Source organism: Neophocaena asiaeorientalis, unplaced genomic scaffold (assembly GCF_003031525.2).
Source record: "Neophocaena asiaeorientalis asiaeorientalis breed wild unplaced genomic scaffold, Neophocaena_asiaeorientalis_V1.1 scaffold606, whole genome shotgun sequence".
NCBI classification, from domain to species: Eukaryota; Metazoa; Chordata; class Mammalia; order Artiodactyla; family Phocoenidae; genus Neophocaena; species Neophocaena asiaeorientalis.
Window position 1 is genome coordinate 5,604,880 of NW_020173687.1, and position 15,474 is coordinate 5,620,353.

Consider the following 15,474-nt stretch of genomic DNA (forward strand, 5'->3'; position numbering starts at 1 on the left):
CTGTGTCTCAGCACGAAATGAACCCTTAGGGAGCAGGAGAAATATTGCATCTTCTATAGCTCTTTTCCATGTGTATAAGAGTTTATTGTATTCATTTATCTTCGTGTATTATTATGTATGCACATCAGTGTGTGTATATCGGGGGGCATACCCCTAATTTTTAGGGTGTTAAATACAGTTCTATAAAGCGTGGCTCTGGAAACCTCCACCTAGGTACCCTTTATTTATTTTTAAATTTTACTTATTTTTGGCTGCGTTGGGTCTTCGTTGCCACTCACAGGCTCTCTCTAGTTGTGGAGAGCAGGGGCTACTCTTCGTTGCGGTGCGCGGGCTTCTCATTGCTGCGGAGCACAGGCTCAGGTGTGCGGGCTTCAGCAGTTGCAGCACGTGGGCTCAGTAGTTGTGGCTCACGGGCTTAGTTGCTCCGCGGCATGTGGGGTCTTCCCGGACCAGGGCTTGAACCCGTGTCCCCTGCACTGGCAGGTGGATTCTTAACCACTGTGCCACCAGGGAAGCCCCACTTAGGTACCCTTTAAATGCCTGCTGCCCTCTGCAAGTCTGCATGGCAAGCTGCCTTTGGTTATCGTAATCCGCTTGTGCAGAGGACCCTAACTTAGTGAGGGGCACACTTGTACGTATCGTGTGACTGTAAACGGGAGGAGAAACCCTAGGTGCTGAGAGGAGGCAAACGCTCTTGGGTGACGCTTGGGGATCAGGCTTGACCTGTATGTGGGGCAGAGGTCTTGCCTGACATGTCAGAGGGTCATGAGAGGGGATACCGCCTCCTGTTCCACCTGCCTCTACCCTTTATTGGCACCCTCCGGCCCAAAATTTGCCCTCCCGGGGCCAGCTTTGGGGTTATCATTTCAGGCTTTTGTGAAAGAAGGACACCAGAATCGGCTTTGGGGACAGTCGTGAAGCTGGTTGCTGTCAGGATGGTTTTTCTGGAATCTCTTTTCTTTGGACTTAGCTTTTGGTCTCAGGGGTTTGGACTTTTTTAATCTTTTGAAGATGAAAGTCCTTTGTTCATTCCTGTGAGTTCACTCAGTCAGTGGTGTTCTAGACTATAAAGGGCAGTGGGAGAAAAAGCTGTTTTCCTAGGTTCTGGGTTTCCTTGGGTTGCTTTTCTTAATGGGCTCAGGGAGATATCAACTCCAGACATTTATTTTAAAACTCGAGTCTTGGGTAATCAACTACAGTAATTTAACAACAAAGTGTGAAGACAGTTTTCTCCATAATATGCATGCATGTTTCCATCTGCTTTAGTGGTGACTGTTAAGCCATCTTTTTTTTTTTTTTAATTAATGTATTTATTTGTTTATTTTTGGCTGCATTGGGTCTTCGTTGCTGCGCGCAGGCTTTCTCTAGTTGTGGCGAGAGGGGGCTACTCTTCGTTGCGGTGCGCGGGCTTCTCATTGCAGAGGCTTCTCTCGTTGCAGAGCACAGGCTCTAGGCACACGGGCTTCAGTAGTTGTGGCACACAGGCTCAGCAGTTGTGGCTCACGGGCTCTAGAGCGCAAGCTCAGTAGTTGTGGCACACGGGCTTAGTTGCTCCGTGGCATGTGGGATCTTCCCGGACCAGGGATTGAACCCGTGTCCCCTGCATTGGCAGGTGGATTCTCAACCACTGAGCCACCAGGGAAGCCCTGTTAAGGCATCTTGATCCCTGAGACTGAAATGGTGTAGACTCCACACGGTGGAGCGGTTTCCATATAAAATGGAAACCTTGGGAAGAGGAGATTTGGGATTTGCTTTGAACTTTGAATTAGTCGCTGCTCTTCTTTTAAAAAGTGACTGTTTTTTCTTTGATAAATCACAAGATTATGTAGGTTTCAGGAAGAACAGAATAATGACATGGTTCATCCCTCTCATTGTCCTAAAATGATTAATGAAAAAAATTCACTTAGGAAGCCATGCCAAAGAGCCTGTAAATGTTTGCAAGAAATTTAGTTGGACACTTTATCCATTTATCTTTTTTTAAAAAAGAAACCTTATAACCCTGATATCATAACTGTCTTAGCAGTTAAGATACGTTTTATCTTACACATGAAAAAAAAGTTACGTATACACCTGCTGCAACAAACTATATTTGTGATTATATATCAGTGTTTTCTTTCTTCATTGCCTGTGACTTTAGTGACTGTACCTGTGTTAATGTCATGCTTATCCAAACATTTCTTTTCTGTTTGATCTATTGTAATTTTTTTCAAATCAAGTTATCATAGCTGAACTATGTAAATACCCACATGCACATATTATGTTTTCTGTACTGATTGTCACTCTTACAGCTCATTGTTTGAGAGGCCCTGTAAAAATGACCCATACAAATGACTTCCCATTTGCCAGGCACTGTTGTAAGTGCCGCCTCCTGTGACCTTCCCTGTGAGAAAGGACCAGTGTAATATCCCTGGAGGAAGGGGACACGCACGGAGGTTAAGTAACTGGGCCAAGACCACAGGCAGCGCACAGCTGAGATCTGAACTCAGGCCACCCGGCTCCAGGGAGCGTCAAGGTCAAGAGTGGGGTTTTGGAGCTCAGGCACTCACCTGACTTGTGGCCTCGGGCAAGTTACCTTTCCTCCCTGAGCTTCAGTTTCCTCATCTGTCAAATGGGGCTCAATCCTGCCTCGCCTGGATCCACCACGTGATGGCCAAGAGTGCTCAATGCGAGAACCATCACGGAGCACGTGCCTTTTTGCACTTCTGGGTTCTTCAGCCGTCTTCATTTGTAAATTGGGGGTCCGCTGTCCCATTCTCTGCTTGGGTTGATGGCTGTGTTTGCCAGGAGGAGCTGTGGTGAGGCGTGGTCTGTCCCCGCGCTGGGAGCAGGGGCACCGGGGTCTGTCGGGGTCTCGCTGAGTCCCAGGCACTGTGCCCGAGGCTCCTGTGCACGGTGGCACGAAGCCGGCTTGCTCGCTGAATATTGAAGCATCGCACACCTCAGGGGTTCTTTCTGGCCTTCGGGGGTTTGGCTCTGCTGGGGGAGAAGGGAAGACGGTTGGAAATAGAGACGGTATCTGTGTAGTCTGTCAGCATGGGGGGCCACTCCTGGTGTTCCTTAGCTGCGTGTCAACTCCTGTAAATGGAAAGACCTAAGGGAATGTTTCAAGGAGTGGCCAGAAGGATGGGGCGGGGCGGGCAGGAGACAGCCAAGTGTTCACAGTGAAGGGGACTGCAGGAGGGCAAGGTTTGCCGAGGCTGGAAGAGCCACATGTTGGCCGCTGCTACTACCTGGAGGTCCAGAAAAATGGTGGCCATAGGGTGTCCTTTCCATTTGGTTGTGGGTGGTCTCTGGTGACCTTGGCTTGGGTGGGGTGCTGGGCTGGGGGCGACGTGGCTGAGTTCACTGCGAGCGAGCTCGGGGGGGCAGGGGGGAACCCTCCGGCTGCTCGCTGGGGCGCAGGGGTTCTCTCCAGGAGTTGTCGCCTCCCCTCAGCCCCCCACCCAGAGTCCCCTGCAGAAAAAGAAAAGTACCTGAGGAGAACAGGAGTCATCCCCAGACTGTGCCCACGTCTCTGGCAGGACAGACTTGTCTTCCTCCATCACCCCCGCCCCCTGTACATAAAAGTGCTCGGGCGCGATAGCGAACACACACAGCTCCACTTCCGGGTGTGCCTGCCTCCCGGAAATACGGGTGCCCGGATGCGCACGGCAGCACTGCTCTCAGAGCCCCAAACTGGAAACTACCCAAACGCCCGTGTCCCGTAGGACGGATCCGCGGGCAGGGCTGTAATCGAGCTGTGGAATATTATACAGCAACGAGGAGGAATGAACGTCCCCGGCAACACGGACGAATCGCACAAACGCTGTTGAGTGAAAGAAGCCTGGCACAGAAGAATAGATGCTGTATTATTCCCTGTTTATAATGTTGAGAAACAAGCAAAACTAACCTCTGGTTTGAGAAGCTGGGGGGAGAGGAAGGGGGCACTGGTAATGTTCTGTTTCTTGATCTGGGCGAAGGTCCCAGGGTGGGTTCACTGTGACAGTTCACTGAACTGCACCCCTATGGTTGTGCATGTACAACACGTATGTTGTAATGCAGTGACAACATTCTAACAGCCACGCCAAGGAACTCCCCTTGCTGAGCTGTCAGCACTGCCACTGAGATGTGTGGTTAAGGCCTCGGGTTGGGTGGGACCTCGGTTTCAGCCCCAGCTCCCCGACCCTGGGAGGCCACACCACGCCTCTTGGGTCTCAGGTGCACCCCTACCCCTACCGACGCGGCGTTGTGCTCACCTCCTAGGGTGACGTGAGGGCTGAATGAGCTAGAAGGGTGACCAAGACTGGCCCGGGGCATTTCCCTAGTGACAGAGGCCCCCTTACCCTGGGGTCCCCTCCCGAGGCTCCCTTGATCCCCAGTGGCTGGCACTTCGTAGAGGCTGCCACAGTAGACCCTGCGTCCTTATCTTCTCCATAAATCAAAGTGGAAATGCCCTGGGCTAGTCGCATTATTAAAGTTTAAAACAGATTTTTGGTTTTTAAAGGGCCTTTGGGCTGCCAGTGCTGTGAACCTCCTTCCTCAAAGGCATTCACGTGTTCAGTTCACGTCCTGCTTGTACCTGTGGCAGCCCTGACCCACCCAGCCTGAGGGCTTTCAAGCTGAGAAAGCTGAAGCTCCCCGGTCATGTTTCTCCTCCCTTCTGGCCAAGCTGGTCGCGCTCTCCCTCCCTGTCTCTCTGGTTCCCCACCCCCGAGGCAGGAAGTGGAGATTGGGCTGTTATCTCCCAGGAAATGAAGGGTACCTGCAGACGCTGCAGGCCCACCTGGGCTTGGCCATCCTGCATCTTTGCAGCACTGACGATGCTCACCTTCGTTGCTGCTCCACGTTAGTCCAAAGGACGCACGATCCTTGGGAACCAGGGGCCCACTCCCAGAAGCATCGCTCTTGGACTTATATCCATCTTGGTGTTCGCCGTCTATGAAGTGGACATAATGGCTTAGTCTAGTATCACTGCCAGTATAAGGGAGAAGGGCTTGGTCCCTTGACCTTGTTTGGTCCTGAAGTCCTCTTCCAAACCCCCCACCCTCCCCGCCAAGGTGCTGCCATTCACCTCTTTTTCTTCTTTTTGTCTAAGGCTGTGCTTGTAAACCCTGGCTGCTATTAGAGACATCTGGGGTGCTTTAAAAAGTACAGGTTTCTGGGCCCCCTCCCCAAAGATAATGATTCACGCCAAGGTGCTGCCATTCACCTCTTTTTCTTCTTTTTGTCTAAGGCTGTGCTTGTAAACCCTGGCTGCTATTAGAGACATCTGGGGTGCTTTAAAAAGTACAGGTTTCTGGGCCCCCTCCCCAAAGATAATGATTCCGAGAGGGGCAGGGTGCTGGAGCCCACTTTGTGCCAGTCTGCCCACCACTGTTCTCAGTGACTTCACTCTGGTAGCTTGAAATCTTCCAAGATGAAAATTGGCAAACACCGCAGATCGGGTCCTAGAGAGCCGGTTATTAAACATTTACCAGCCCCCACTGGGCTAGGGCATCAGTGTTTTCTCAAAGTTCCCATGGCGATTGTCACACGCAGCCAGGGCTGAGCACCACTGGCCTGGGTAACCCATGATAGGCATAGTAAGGTTGACGTTTACACTGTAGCTCACAGCTATCCAGCCCTTCCAGTGGTTAAGCTATTTATATGAATTAGATCACTCAACTCTCACAGCAACCCATGAAGGGGGATTATTATTCCCATTTTTCAGATGAGGAAACTGAGGTCCGGATAGCTTACCGGGCACTTGTCCAAGCCCACCCAGCTAGGTAGTGGCTGAGTCTGGATTTGAGCCCAGGCCTGAGTCCCCGGAGCCCAGGCCTGTCCAGGGCCTCTGGGATGACTTGGTCAGTACTCCACTCTCCCCAGCAAGTTGATGCAGAGTTCCTTGTTCTTATTGTCCAAGGTGACCACGGGGTCTGAGCCTGTGACCTGTATGTAGTCTGCTGCAGGTCAGCCTGGAACAGGCAGTCATCACCAGCGGTCACCGGCTCTGGGCAAGTCTCCATCGAGCTTAGGCAAGATGCTTGGACTCTGAGCTGGGAGAGTGAAACCCAGTCACTAATGAGCTTTTGGTGCCGATGTGTGTTTTCTCCCCTTTCCAGTGGAACACGACAAAGAGTTCTTCCACCCACGCTACCACCACCGGGAGTTCCGGTTTGATCTTTCCAAGATCCCAGAAGGGGAAGCGGTGACCGCAGCCGAATTCCGGATCTACAAGGACCACATCCGGGAACACTTCAGTAACGAGACGTTCCGGATCAGCGTTTACCAGGTGCTGCAGGAACACTTGGGCAGGTGGGTGCTGTACTGGTGCCTGGGAGAGGTCCTGAGCTTCTTCAGCTGCAGAGGAGCTGGTGGCCAGAGGATGCGACCAGACTGGTCATGACCGCTCCCCCCGTGGATCACCAGCCACGTGCCCTGGATGGAGTATCTTTTTTTAGAGATGGTGTATGGTGTATGTCTCCACCTCTTAAAGCTATCACCGTCAGCAGATCGAGTTAGGAATAGGGGACAGCCAGGTGAGCCAGGGATTGGGTGGCCCCCGTGGGTAATTATGGGTAGTCTGGGTCAGCCTGTGTTTAGGGGGAACAAGGAAGAGGAAGAAGCGTTTTTGATGGTCTGCCTCTCTCCCATTCATCGCTGAAACCCAGCTTGTGATGTCAGGCCACCATGAAAGCGGCCATTTGTAATAAAATGCTAGGGGATAAAAATCCCCCAATCAAAAGTAAACAGGCAGAGCACTCTCAGCCTTCCAGGAATCTTGAGGTCAGGAACAGGTTTCTGGGCCCCCTCCCCAAAGATAATGATTCATTTGGTTCCGAGAGGGGCAGGGTGCTGGAGCCCACTTTGTGCCAGTCTGCCCACCACTGTTCTCAGTGACTTCACTCTGGTAGCTTGAAATCTTCCAAGATGAAAATTGGCAAACACCGCAGATCGGGTCCTAGAGAGCCGGTTATTAAACATTTACCAGCCCCCACTGGGCTAGGGCATCAGTGTTTTCTCAAAGTTCCCATGGCGATTGTCACACGCAGCCAGGGCTGAGCACCACTGGCCTGGGTAACCCATGATAGGCATAGTAAGGTTGACGTTTACACTGTAGCTCACAGCTATCCAGCCCTTCCAGTGGTTAAGCTATTTATATGAATTAGATCACTCAACTCTCACAGCAACCCATGAAGGGGGATTATTATTCCCATTTTTCAGATGAGGAAACTGAGGTCCGGATAGCTTACCGGGCACTTGTCCAAGCCCACCCAGCTAGGTAGTGGCTGAGTCTGGATTTGAGCCCAGGCCTGAGTCCCCGGAGCCCAGGCCTGTCCAGGGCCTCTGGGATGACTTGGTCAGTACTCCACTCTCCCCAGCAAGTTGATGCAGAGTTCCTTGTTCTTATTGTCCAAGGTGACCACGGGGTCTGAGCCTGTGACCTGTATGTAGTCTGCTGCAGGTCAGCCTGGAACAGGCAGTCATCACCAGCGGTCACCGGCTCTGGGCAAGTCTCCATCGAGCTTAGGCAAGATGCTTGGACTCTGAGCTGGGAGAGTGAAACCCAGTCACTAATGAGCTTTTGGTGCCGATGTGTGTTTTCTCCCCTTTCCAGTGGAACACGACAAAGAGTTCTTCCACCCACGCTACCACCACCGGGAGTTCCGGTTTGATCTTTCCAAGATCCCAGAAGGGGAAGCGGTGACCGCAGCCGAATTCCGGATCTACAAGGACCACATCCGGGAACACTTCAGTAACGAGACGTTCCGGATCAGCGTTTACCAGGTGCTGCAGGAACACTTGGGCAGGTGGGTGCTGTACTGGTGCCTGGGAGAGGTCCTGAGCTTCTTCAGCTGCAGAGGAGCTGGTGGCCAGAGGATGCGACCAGACTGGTCATGACCGCTCCCCCCGTGGATCACCAGCCACGTGCCCTGGATGGAGTATCTTTTTTTAGAGATGGTGTATGGTGTATGTCTCCACCTCTTAAAGCTATCACCGTCAGCAGATCGAGTTAGGAATAGGGGACAGCCAGGTGAGCCAGGGATTGGGTGGCCCCCGTGGGTAATTATGGGTAGTCTGGGTCAGCCTGTGTTTAGGGGGAACAAGGAAGAGGAAGAAGCGTTTTTGATGGTCTGCCTCTCTCCCATTCATCGCTGAAACCCAGCTTGTGATGTCAGGCCACCATGAAAGCGGCCATTTGTAATAAAATGCTAGGGGATAAAAATCCCCCAATCAAAAGTAAACAGGCAGAGCACTCTCAGCCTTCCAGGAATCTTGAGGTCAGGAACGAAAAGCTTGGGTTGAAGGACTTTCATTTCTTGAGACCCTTCCGTTTCGTTTCAGAGTCCTCTGAGAGGTGAGAAGGCTGAGAGAATGGGCTGGAACTTCTTTTTTTTTTTTAACATCTTTATTGGGGTATAATTGCTTTACAATGGTGTGTTAGTTTCTGCTTTATAACAAAGTGAATCAGTTATACATATATGTTCCCATATCTCCTGCAGTCCCGAGGTGGTGCTGCCCAGTGGCTGGGTTTTTGGACGTCGCGGGCTCTTGGACTTTTACTCCTACTGGCACCACCTGTCACTCCTCATAACGGGAGAAAGGTGGTGTGGACGCCCCCTTCTGCTGGGCTGTCCTAGCGTCTTCAGCGGGAAAGGGGACCTCGTAGCACGTTTGGGGACATAGCGACTCTCAGCACCTGGCTTGGCAAGCACTGTCATTTGGAAAGTCATCTTAAATACTAAGAAAACCAAGCTTTTCTTGAGTGTTTCCAGTGTTTTGCCTTCGTTAACTGCCTCTGCGCCCAGTTTCTCGCGTTGTCTCAAATCAGCAGATATGTGTGCATTTAAATCTTTTCACAAACGGCATCTCGTCCTAGACTCTCTCCTGCACCTACTTCTATCGCTAAACCTTGACCGTCTTGGCAGTAAACCTTGACCATCCTTCCACGTCCCTTCCCAGGGGGCATCCTTGTTCTTTTCATCACCACGCGTCTCCAGTCGTGTGGGTTGTGCTCTAAGGTATTCAGCCAGTTTCCTGCGTGCACAAGGTGGATTCTCAACTTCTCCGAATTATAGACGGTGTGGGTGGGGCGTAGAACACATGTGCTTGTCTATCTGTCGGATATAGTTCTAGAAATAGAATTGTGGGGTCGGGGGGCGCATACATTGGTGACTGATAGATTTTGCTGAACTGCTCCCTTTGGAGGCTATGTCAATTTATACTTCCGCCAGCCACATAGAGGGGGCCTGTGGCCCCACGTGCTCCCCAGCATGGGCTCTTATTGGACTCTTTTGATCTTAGTCTGTCTGATGGGTGACACATGGCATCTCAGGGTGGATTAAATTTGCATTTTAGAGCCCTCGCTTGAACTCACTGCCCTGTACTGCTCCTCTGCTAGAAAGGATGGCAGACCCTCCCTGAGGGGATGGTACCTTTCTGGAATGTGGGTGTGGCTCGGAAGGGGGGGCGGGCAGCAGACAGCCTTGGCAATCACCTCCGAATCTTACTAAAGGCACTCAGGTGCCCCACTTCACCCTGGTGGGCTGGACCCTGGCCCCCAGACCCAATTTCAATAAGAAGCATTGAGTTCAGTCCCCCAGAGTAACATATGTTTGCTCTGTACTCTGACAGATCCCCCGGGACTCTTGAACAAGAGCACATGTTTGGCTTTTTTCTCCTGAAGGCTGACCAACTGGGGGCGAGGCAGGTACCCAGAGGCTATTTGTCAGTAGCACTCGATCGGTCCACTTGTGCAAAAGCCAAGCCCTGCTCATACCCTAGGGCCTCCTGGCAGGCTCCCCAAACCTGCCTCAGAAACCTCCACCCAGAGGTTTAACCTCAGGAATGTAGCTGCCCCGATGGCCTTTGGCTGAGCAGGACCGGAAGGGTTGGCTGGTGTCACCTGTGCAGCTCTTCCCCCAAGTTCTCCACGCAGGAAGGCATTCGCCCTCCCTGGCCGGTGGTCTCTGGGGTCAGCTGGGATGCTGCTGATGTGGGCCCCTCCCTCACGTGCGTGGGAGCTTGCTTCGTGTCTGGAGCATCCTCAGGCCCCGCCCTTGACGCGAGGGGCACCCCACCCCTCGACCCCATGCCTGCCGTGCGCGCCCGCTCCACTCCACGTGCTGGGAAGAGCAGCGGAGACCCAGCAACGGGCGAGACGGGCCTGGCGTGCACGTGCCTCCCTCGCGGGGCGGGTGGGCTGCGCAGAGGCCACTGCATTTGGAGAGACCCGTGGGAGCCCAGCCATTTGCTTATTCAACCACTGCTGCTAAACCGCTGGGATAAACCAGCCCGGCTCACGGGGGCAGGGACCTCGTCTCAACTCTGTGTGAGGGGTGTACCGGTTTCCTGCCCTCACGAAGCACCACACACTGGGTGGCTTGAAACGATAGAAATGTGCTCTCTCACAGTGCTGGGGGCCGGAAGTCTGAAATCAGGGTGTCAGCGGGGCTGTGCTCCTTCTGAAATTTGCAGGGGAGGATCCTTCCTGCCTCTTCCAGCTTCTGGTGCTGGCCGTCGATTGTGTTCCTGGCGCTCGGCTGTGCCGCTCCCATCTCCACCTCCGTTGTCACATGGCTCTGGCCTCCTCTCTGTGTGCCTCTCTCCTCTTCTGATAAGGAGACCAGTCATCTTGGCTTAGGGGCCGCCCTGCTCCAGCATGACTTTTCATTACCTAACTGATTATGTTCATAAAGACCCTAATTCCAAATAAGGTCACATTCAGAGACACCAGTGGTAGGACTTGAGCGCATCTTCTTAGGAGATACAATTCCATCCATAACAGGGGGTGAAGACGGGCAGTCAACAAATAAGCAAATAAATAGGCCCACTGGCCAGACAAGGTGACTGGTGGTCCTTGACGGCCCGTTGAGCTGGGGATATTTGAAGGGCTAGAAGGAACTGAAATGGGGTGCGGGGAGAGTGTCTCCGGGGAACCGCAAGGGCCACCGTCCTAAGGTGCAGACAAGCATGTTTGTTAGAAGGAGAGAAGGGAGGTGATGATGCCGGGGTGGGTGTGAGCCACTGGGTCCTCCCTTAGAAGAAACACAAGCCTTTGGCTTCCCTAGCGCCTGCTGGCAGCCCCCCATCCTCCTGTCTGTGTCAACCTGCTGACCTCGTGGGTACTGGTCCCATAACAGTTTGAAGTGGCTGCCTCCTCGGCCCTGCCTTAGCTCCACGGGGTGGATCCAGAGGTCCTGGGAGGGGAGAAGGCCTGAGTCACTGTGGTTGGAAGAGGGACAGGCAGGACAGGACAGCTGTCAGTGGCTCTGTGGCCAGCGTTGCAGGTTGCCCCGAAGAGCAGCTTGGCCACAGGCCACCTCTGGGGACGCTCAGGCCAGCGTTGGGAATTCCTGCCTCAGGGGGCTTTGGGCTTTGCTGGGAGACCGAGTCCCCCCTCAGCAAATGTTTGAGTACCTGCTGTGCTGGGCGATGGTGGACGTGACCAGACCCCAGTCCGAGCCCTCGAGGAGGTCACATTCAAACAGAGGAGGAGACGCAGGAGGACACGGCAGGTGCAAAGTATAAAGCAGAGCAGAGAGTGGACCGAGAGGCCGCAGGAGGGCAGGAAGGGGCTGCTTGCTTTAGATTTCTAAACTTCCTATCTATACTTTTTTTCCTGGAATTTATTTATTTATTATATATTTGTTTTGGGCCGTGCCGGGTCTTCGTTGCTGTGCGCAGGCTTTCTCTAGTTGCGGCGAGCGGGGGCTACTCTTTGTTGTGGTGTGCGGGCTTCTCATTGCGGTGGCTTCTCTTGCGGAGCACAGGCTCTAGGCGCACGGGCTTCGGTAGTTGTGTCTCGTGGGTTCTAGAACACAGGCTCGGTAGTTGTGGTGCACGGGCTTCGTTGCTCCGCAGCATGTGGGATCTTCCCGGACGAGGGCCCGAACCCCTGTCCCCTGCCTTGGCAGGCGGATTCTTAACCACTGCGCCACCAGGGAAGCCCCCTATCTATACTTGAAAGAAGGAAGCAAGGCCCTCATTGTCCAAGAGTTAAAAGGTGAACATTTTTTCCAGAAAATTACTGATTTTTCTTCTGGGTAGGTTCTGTTTTTGACTCCAGAGCAAAATGATCCTGTTATGTTGTTCCCCAGGTGGGATAACCCAGCTTTGAAGAGTGTAGATTCGCATCTCGACATTATGTACCAGTGTGACCTTGGGAAGTAGTAACCCCTCAGAGCCTCGGTTTCCTCCTCTATACAATGGGGATAATAACTGAATCTACCTCCCAGGGCTGTGGTGAGGATAAAGGGAATCAACATACCTACTTAGAACATAGTAAGCTCTCAATAAAGGCTTACCCGCTATTAGAATCATCACCGTCGCTGCCACCATCACCACCATCCTCACCATCACCACCACCATCACGGGGAACACAGAGACCTGCCTAGGAAAATGAAGGGCTCCAGGTCTGGGTGGTGGTACTGCCTTTGCCCTCTATGCTAAATCCCTTAATTTTGCCGTTTCTGATGGGGATGCGGGCCTAAGCTTGCTTGGAGGTGGAGCGCTTGTTTGCATTTCCACAGCCTGGGCCACGCGTCCTCTTCAAGCAGAAGGCCTTTGGCTCATCTGAGCCCGAGAGGAGTTCTGATCCCGCCCCCGCCGCCCTGCTGTGTGGCCCCCTGCTCCCTCTGCTAAGGGAGCCGTGGCCTCCCTGACACCGACCGCCCAGCTGCGCAGAGCTCGGAGCTGGGACATCTGGCGAGCCTCTGCCTGAGCTCCAGGAAAGCCCTGGGCGTGCCGGGGCTTAGCTGGCTTTGGGTCGGCCTCAGCATCGCTCCCCCTGTGGCAGCCACTTTCTACAGACTCCTCTTGATCTCTCGGAATCCAGATTAAATTCCGATAATGAGCCGAGCTGGAGGCCTTCCACGGCCTTTGGGCTCCACTTGCAGCTGGAGAGGCCGCCCTTGGCCGGCTGTGGGGTGAGCGGGGGCCGAGAGGCAGGTCTGGGGATGGTGGCCTTGGCTCCAGTGGCCTTGCTGGGGAGGGTGGGGGGCGGCGAAGGGCTTGGAGTCTTGCCCTCCTTTTAGGAACCCTGGGTCAGGGGCTGGCCAGTCGGGGCTCGGCTTCCAGGAGCTGGTCCCACTTCTGTCCCCCTTGGCTCTAACTCTGGTTCCAGCTCAAGATGAGGCTGTTTGAGGTGGGCGTCCTGCAAGCTAACGGGCTTCATTCGTGGAACTCAGGCTGGGCGTTTTCCAGCCTCACCCCGCCCCGGCCCTCTCCTCGCAGGTCCACGCTTTCTCCCTGCAGTGCTGCCCCACCGGTAGGGGGTCCAGCTGGTCAGTGAGACACCCTGGGGCCCGCGGGCCAGCAGAACCCGCTTGCAGGGAGTCAGTCACTGCCAAGGTCGAGATGAAGTTGACAGCTGGATAAAAACTGTCCCTCGGTCTGTCCCAGGGACCTTGGCTGCCAGGAGGGTGACCTCAGAGTGGTCTCTGGGGCCAAGATTGGATCAGCCGTAGCCTGAATCACTCTGAGGAAGAGGGAACTGTCCCCGTGACGGGCCGGAGGGGGAGGGGGGCCGAGGGGCTGCTCGCCAGTTCCCTTCACCCCAAGGCAGCCGCGGGCATTGAGGAGGGTGGAGGCCAGCGCTGTGCCCGTGCTGCCCACGTGGGAACCTTGTAACCTGCAGCCCCGCCAGCAGCCCCGCCCCAGGGCTCCCAGCTCCCTGCACAGAGGACGTGCCACGGGTCTCCTCAGCCGGTGTCCCCACCCTCCAGGAATTCGCACGCCTGCTGCAGCTCCTGCCTTCCCTCGAGAAGGAAGCTTCATCCAGAGCTTCCCTGACCCAAGCCCAGGGCCATCCTCGCCCTTTAAAAGCTCAGCTCAGTGACACGGCTCCTCCGGCATCAGATGAAAACGCAGGTTCCAAGTCAGGTGGCTGCGGTGCAGCCTGAGCTTCTGTGTTTCTGACAAGCTCCCAGGGGATGCGATGCACAGAAGTGGGCGAGAAGGCGCTGGGTGGACAGGGCCTCCCACTGTGGGGACATTGTGTTCCCCATGCCCCAGGGTGGCCTCAGGGCGGCGGGTCATCGGACCCATCCCAAGTCTTTGTCGCATCAGATAAAGGTGAAAAACTTGGTAACGAGACTGCTTTTTTTTTTTTTCTAATTATTTTATTTATTTATTTTTGGCTGCGTCGGGTCTTCGTTGCTGTGCGCGGGCTTTCTCTAGCTGTGGCGAGTGGGGGCCGTTCCTTGTTGCGGTGCGCGGGCTTCTCATTGCGGCGGCCTCTCTAGTTGCAGAGCACGGGTTCTAGGCACGCGGGCTTCAGTAGTTGTGGCTCGTGGGCTCCAGAGCGCAGGCTCAGTAGTTGTGGCTCACGGGCTTAGTTGCTCCGTGGCATGTGGGATCTTCCCGGACCAGGGCTCGAACCCATGTCCCCTGCGTTGGCAGACGGATTCCTAACCACCACGCCACCAGGGAAGCCCATGAGACTGCTTTTTATCTGACTTCAGTCACCATGAGCATGTCTGGACAAAGGGACGTGGTCGCACCGCAGGGCACTTCACCTTCCTTGAGGACCTTGGAAATGATTCTGCGAAGGCTTGATATCCCCATTTTACAGGTGTAGAGACCGGCTCAGAGGGGAAGTAACTTACCTGAGATCCCACAGCTCAAATGGGGCAGAGGCGGGACTTAGCCTCAGGTCTCTTAGACTCCAGGGCTCGTGTTCCCGGCCACAGCAGCACCCTGGGGCTTCTTGCTTGTACGGATTTCCTTCCCTGGAGAAAACAGGCTCAAACAGGGCGACTGTGAGTCCCCAGCTGCGGTCCTCACCCTTGGCTGTGCATTAGAATCACCTGCGGGGGCGGGGTGGGGCTTTTCCGACTCTGGCTACATCAGGGTCTGGGGTGTGGCTGGGCCTCAGTATTTTCTGAGCTCCCAGGTGCTTCTCTATGTAGCCAGGTCTGAGAACAGGTGGCTGAGCTCTCTCTTCTCCCTCCCCTGTGGGCTGTCCTATGCGCCCAGGAGAGAGAAAGGGAGAGATTTCTTCTAGCCCAGGCCCCCAAGTTCCTCTTGCCTTGGTCTCTCCAAGAACACTGTTTCTCTCCCATTGGACTGAGCCCCAAGTGTGGTCCAGGCCCCGATTAACAGTCTCAGTGGCACAGGGAAGGGGCAGGCTGAGGGTGGAGGTCCTGCGGGCTGTGGTTCTGAAGGCTTCGGGAATCTCCTGGAGCCTTCCTGCTGAAGGCCTGCGTGCCGGGTTCCACTCTCCTGGCTTTCACCTTGCATCACGACCCTCCGCCGCAGGGCGTGAGCTCCGCAGAGGGCAGGGAGGGAGCGCTGACTGCCCAGGCATGGCCGGAACGTCCTGGGAGGTCCAGGGAGAGCAGCTTGGTCCAGGGCACCCAGGCACTTCTGACTGCCTTCCCCCAGGCCCCCTCCAAATCCCAGCACAGAGCGGCTCCAGCAGGAGCCAGGGCCCTTGGGATCCACTCAGGTGTCCAAGAGGCTCACTCTGGAAAAAGCCTGCATCCGGCGCCCCCCCCCCCACCCCCGCTG

The 15,474-nt window shown here is 54.5% G+C and overlaps 1 protein-coding gene across 1 annotated transcript in view; it reads left to right on the forward strand.

Moving 5' to 3' along the window:
• The window catches only part of BMP7 (bone morphogenetic protein 7), an 88,960-nt gene that overhangs the window by 25,900 nt on the left and 47,586 nt on the right, over positions 1 to 15,474 (forward strand). The window contains exon 2 of the mRNA XM_024750319.1: positions 6,084 to 6,276. Within this exon, the coding sequence (XP_024606087.1) occupies positions 6,084 to 6,276 (193 nt within the window). The remainder of the gene's footprint in view (positions 1 to 6,083; positions 6,277 to 15,474) is intronic.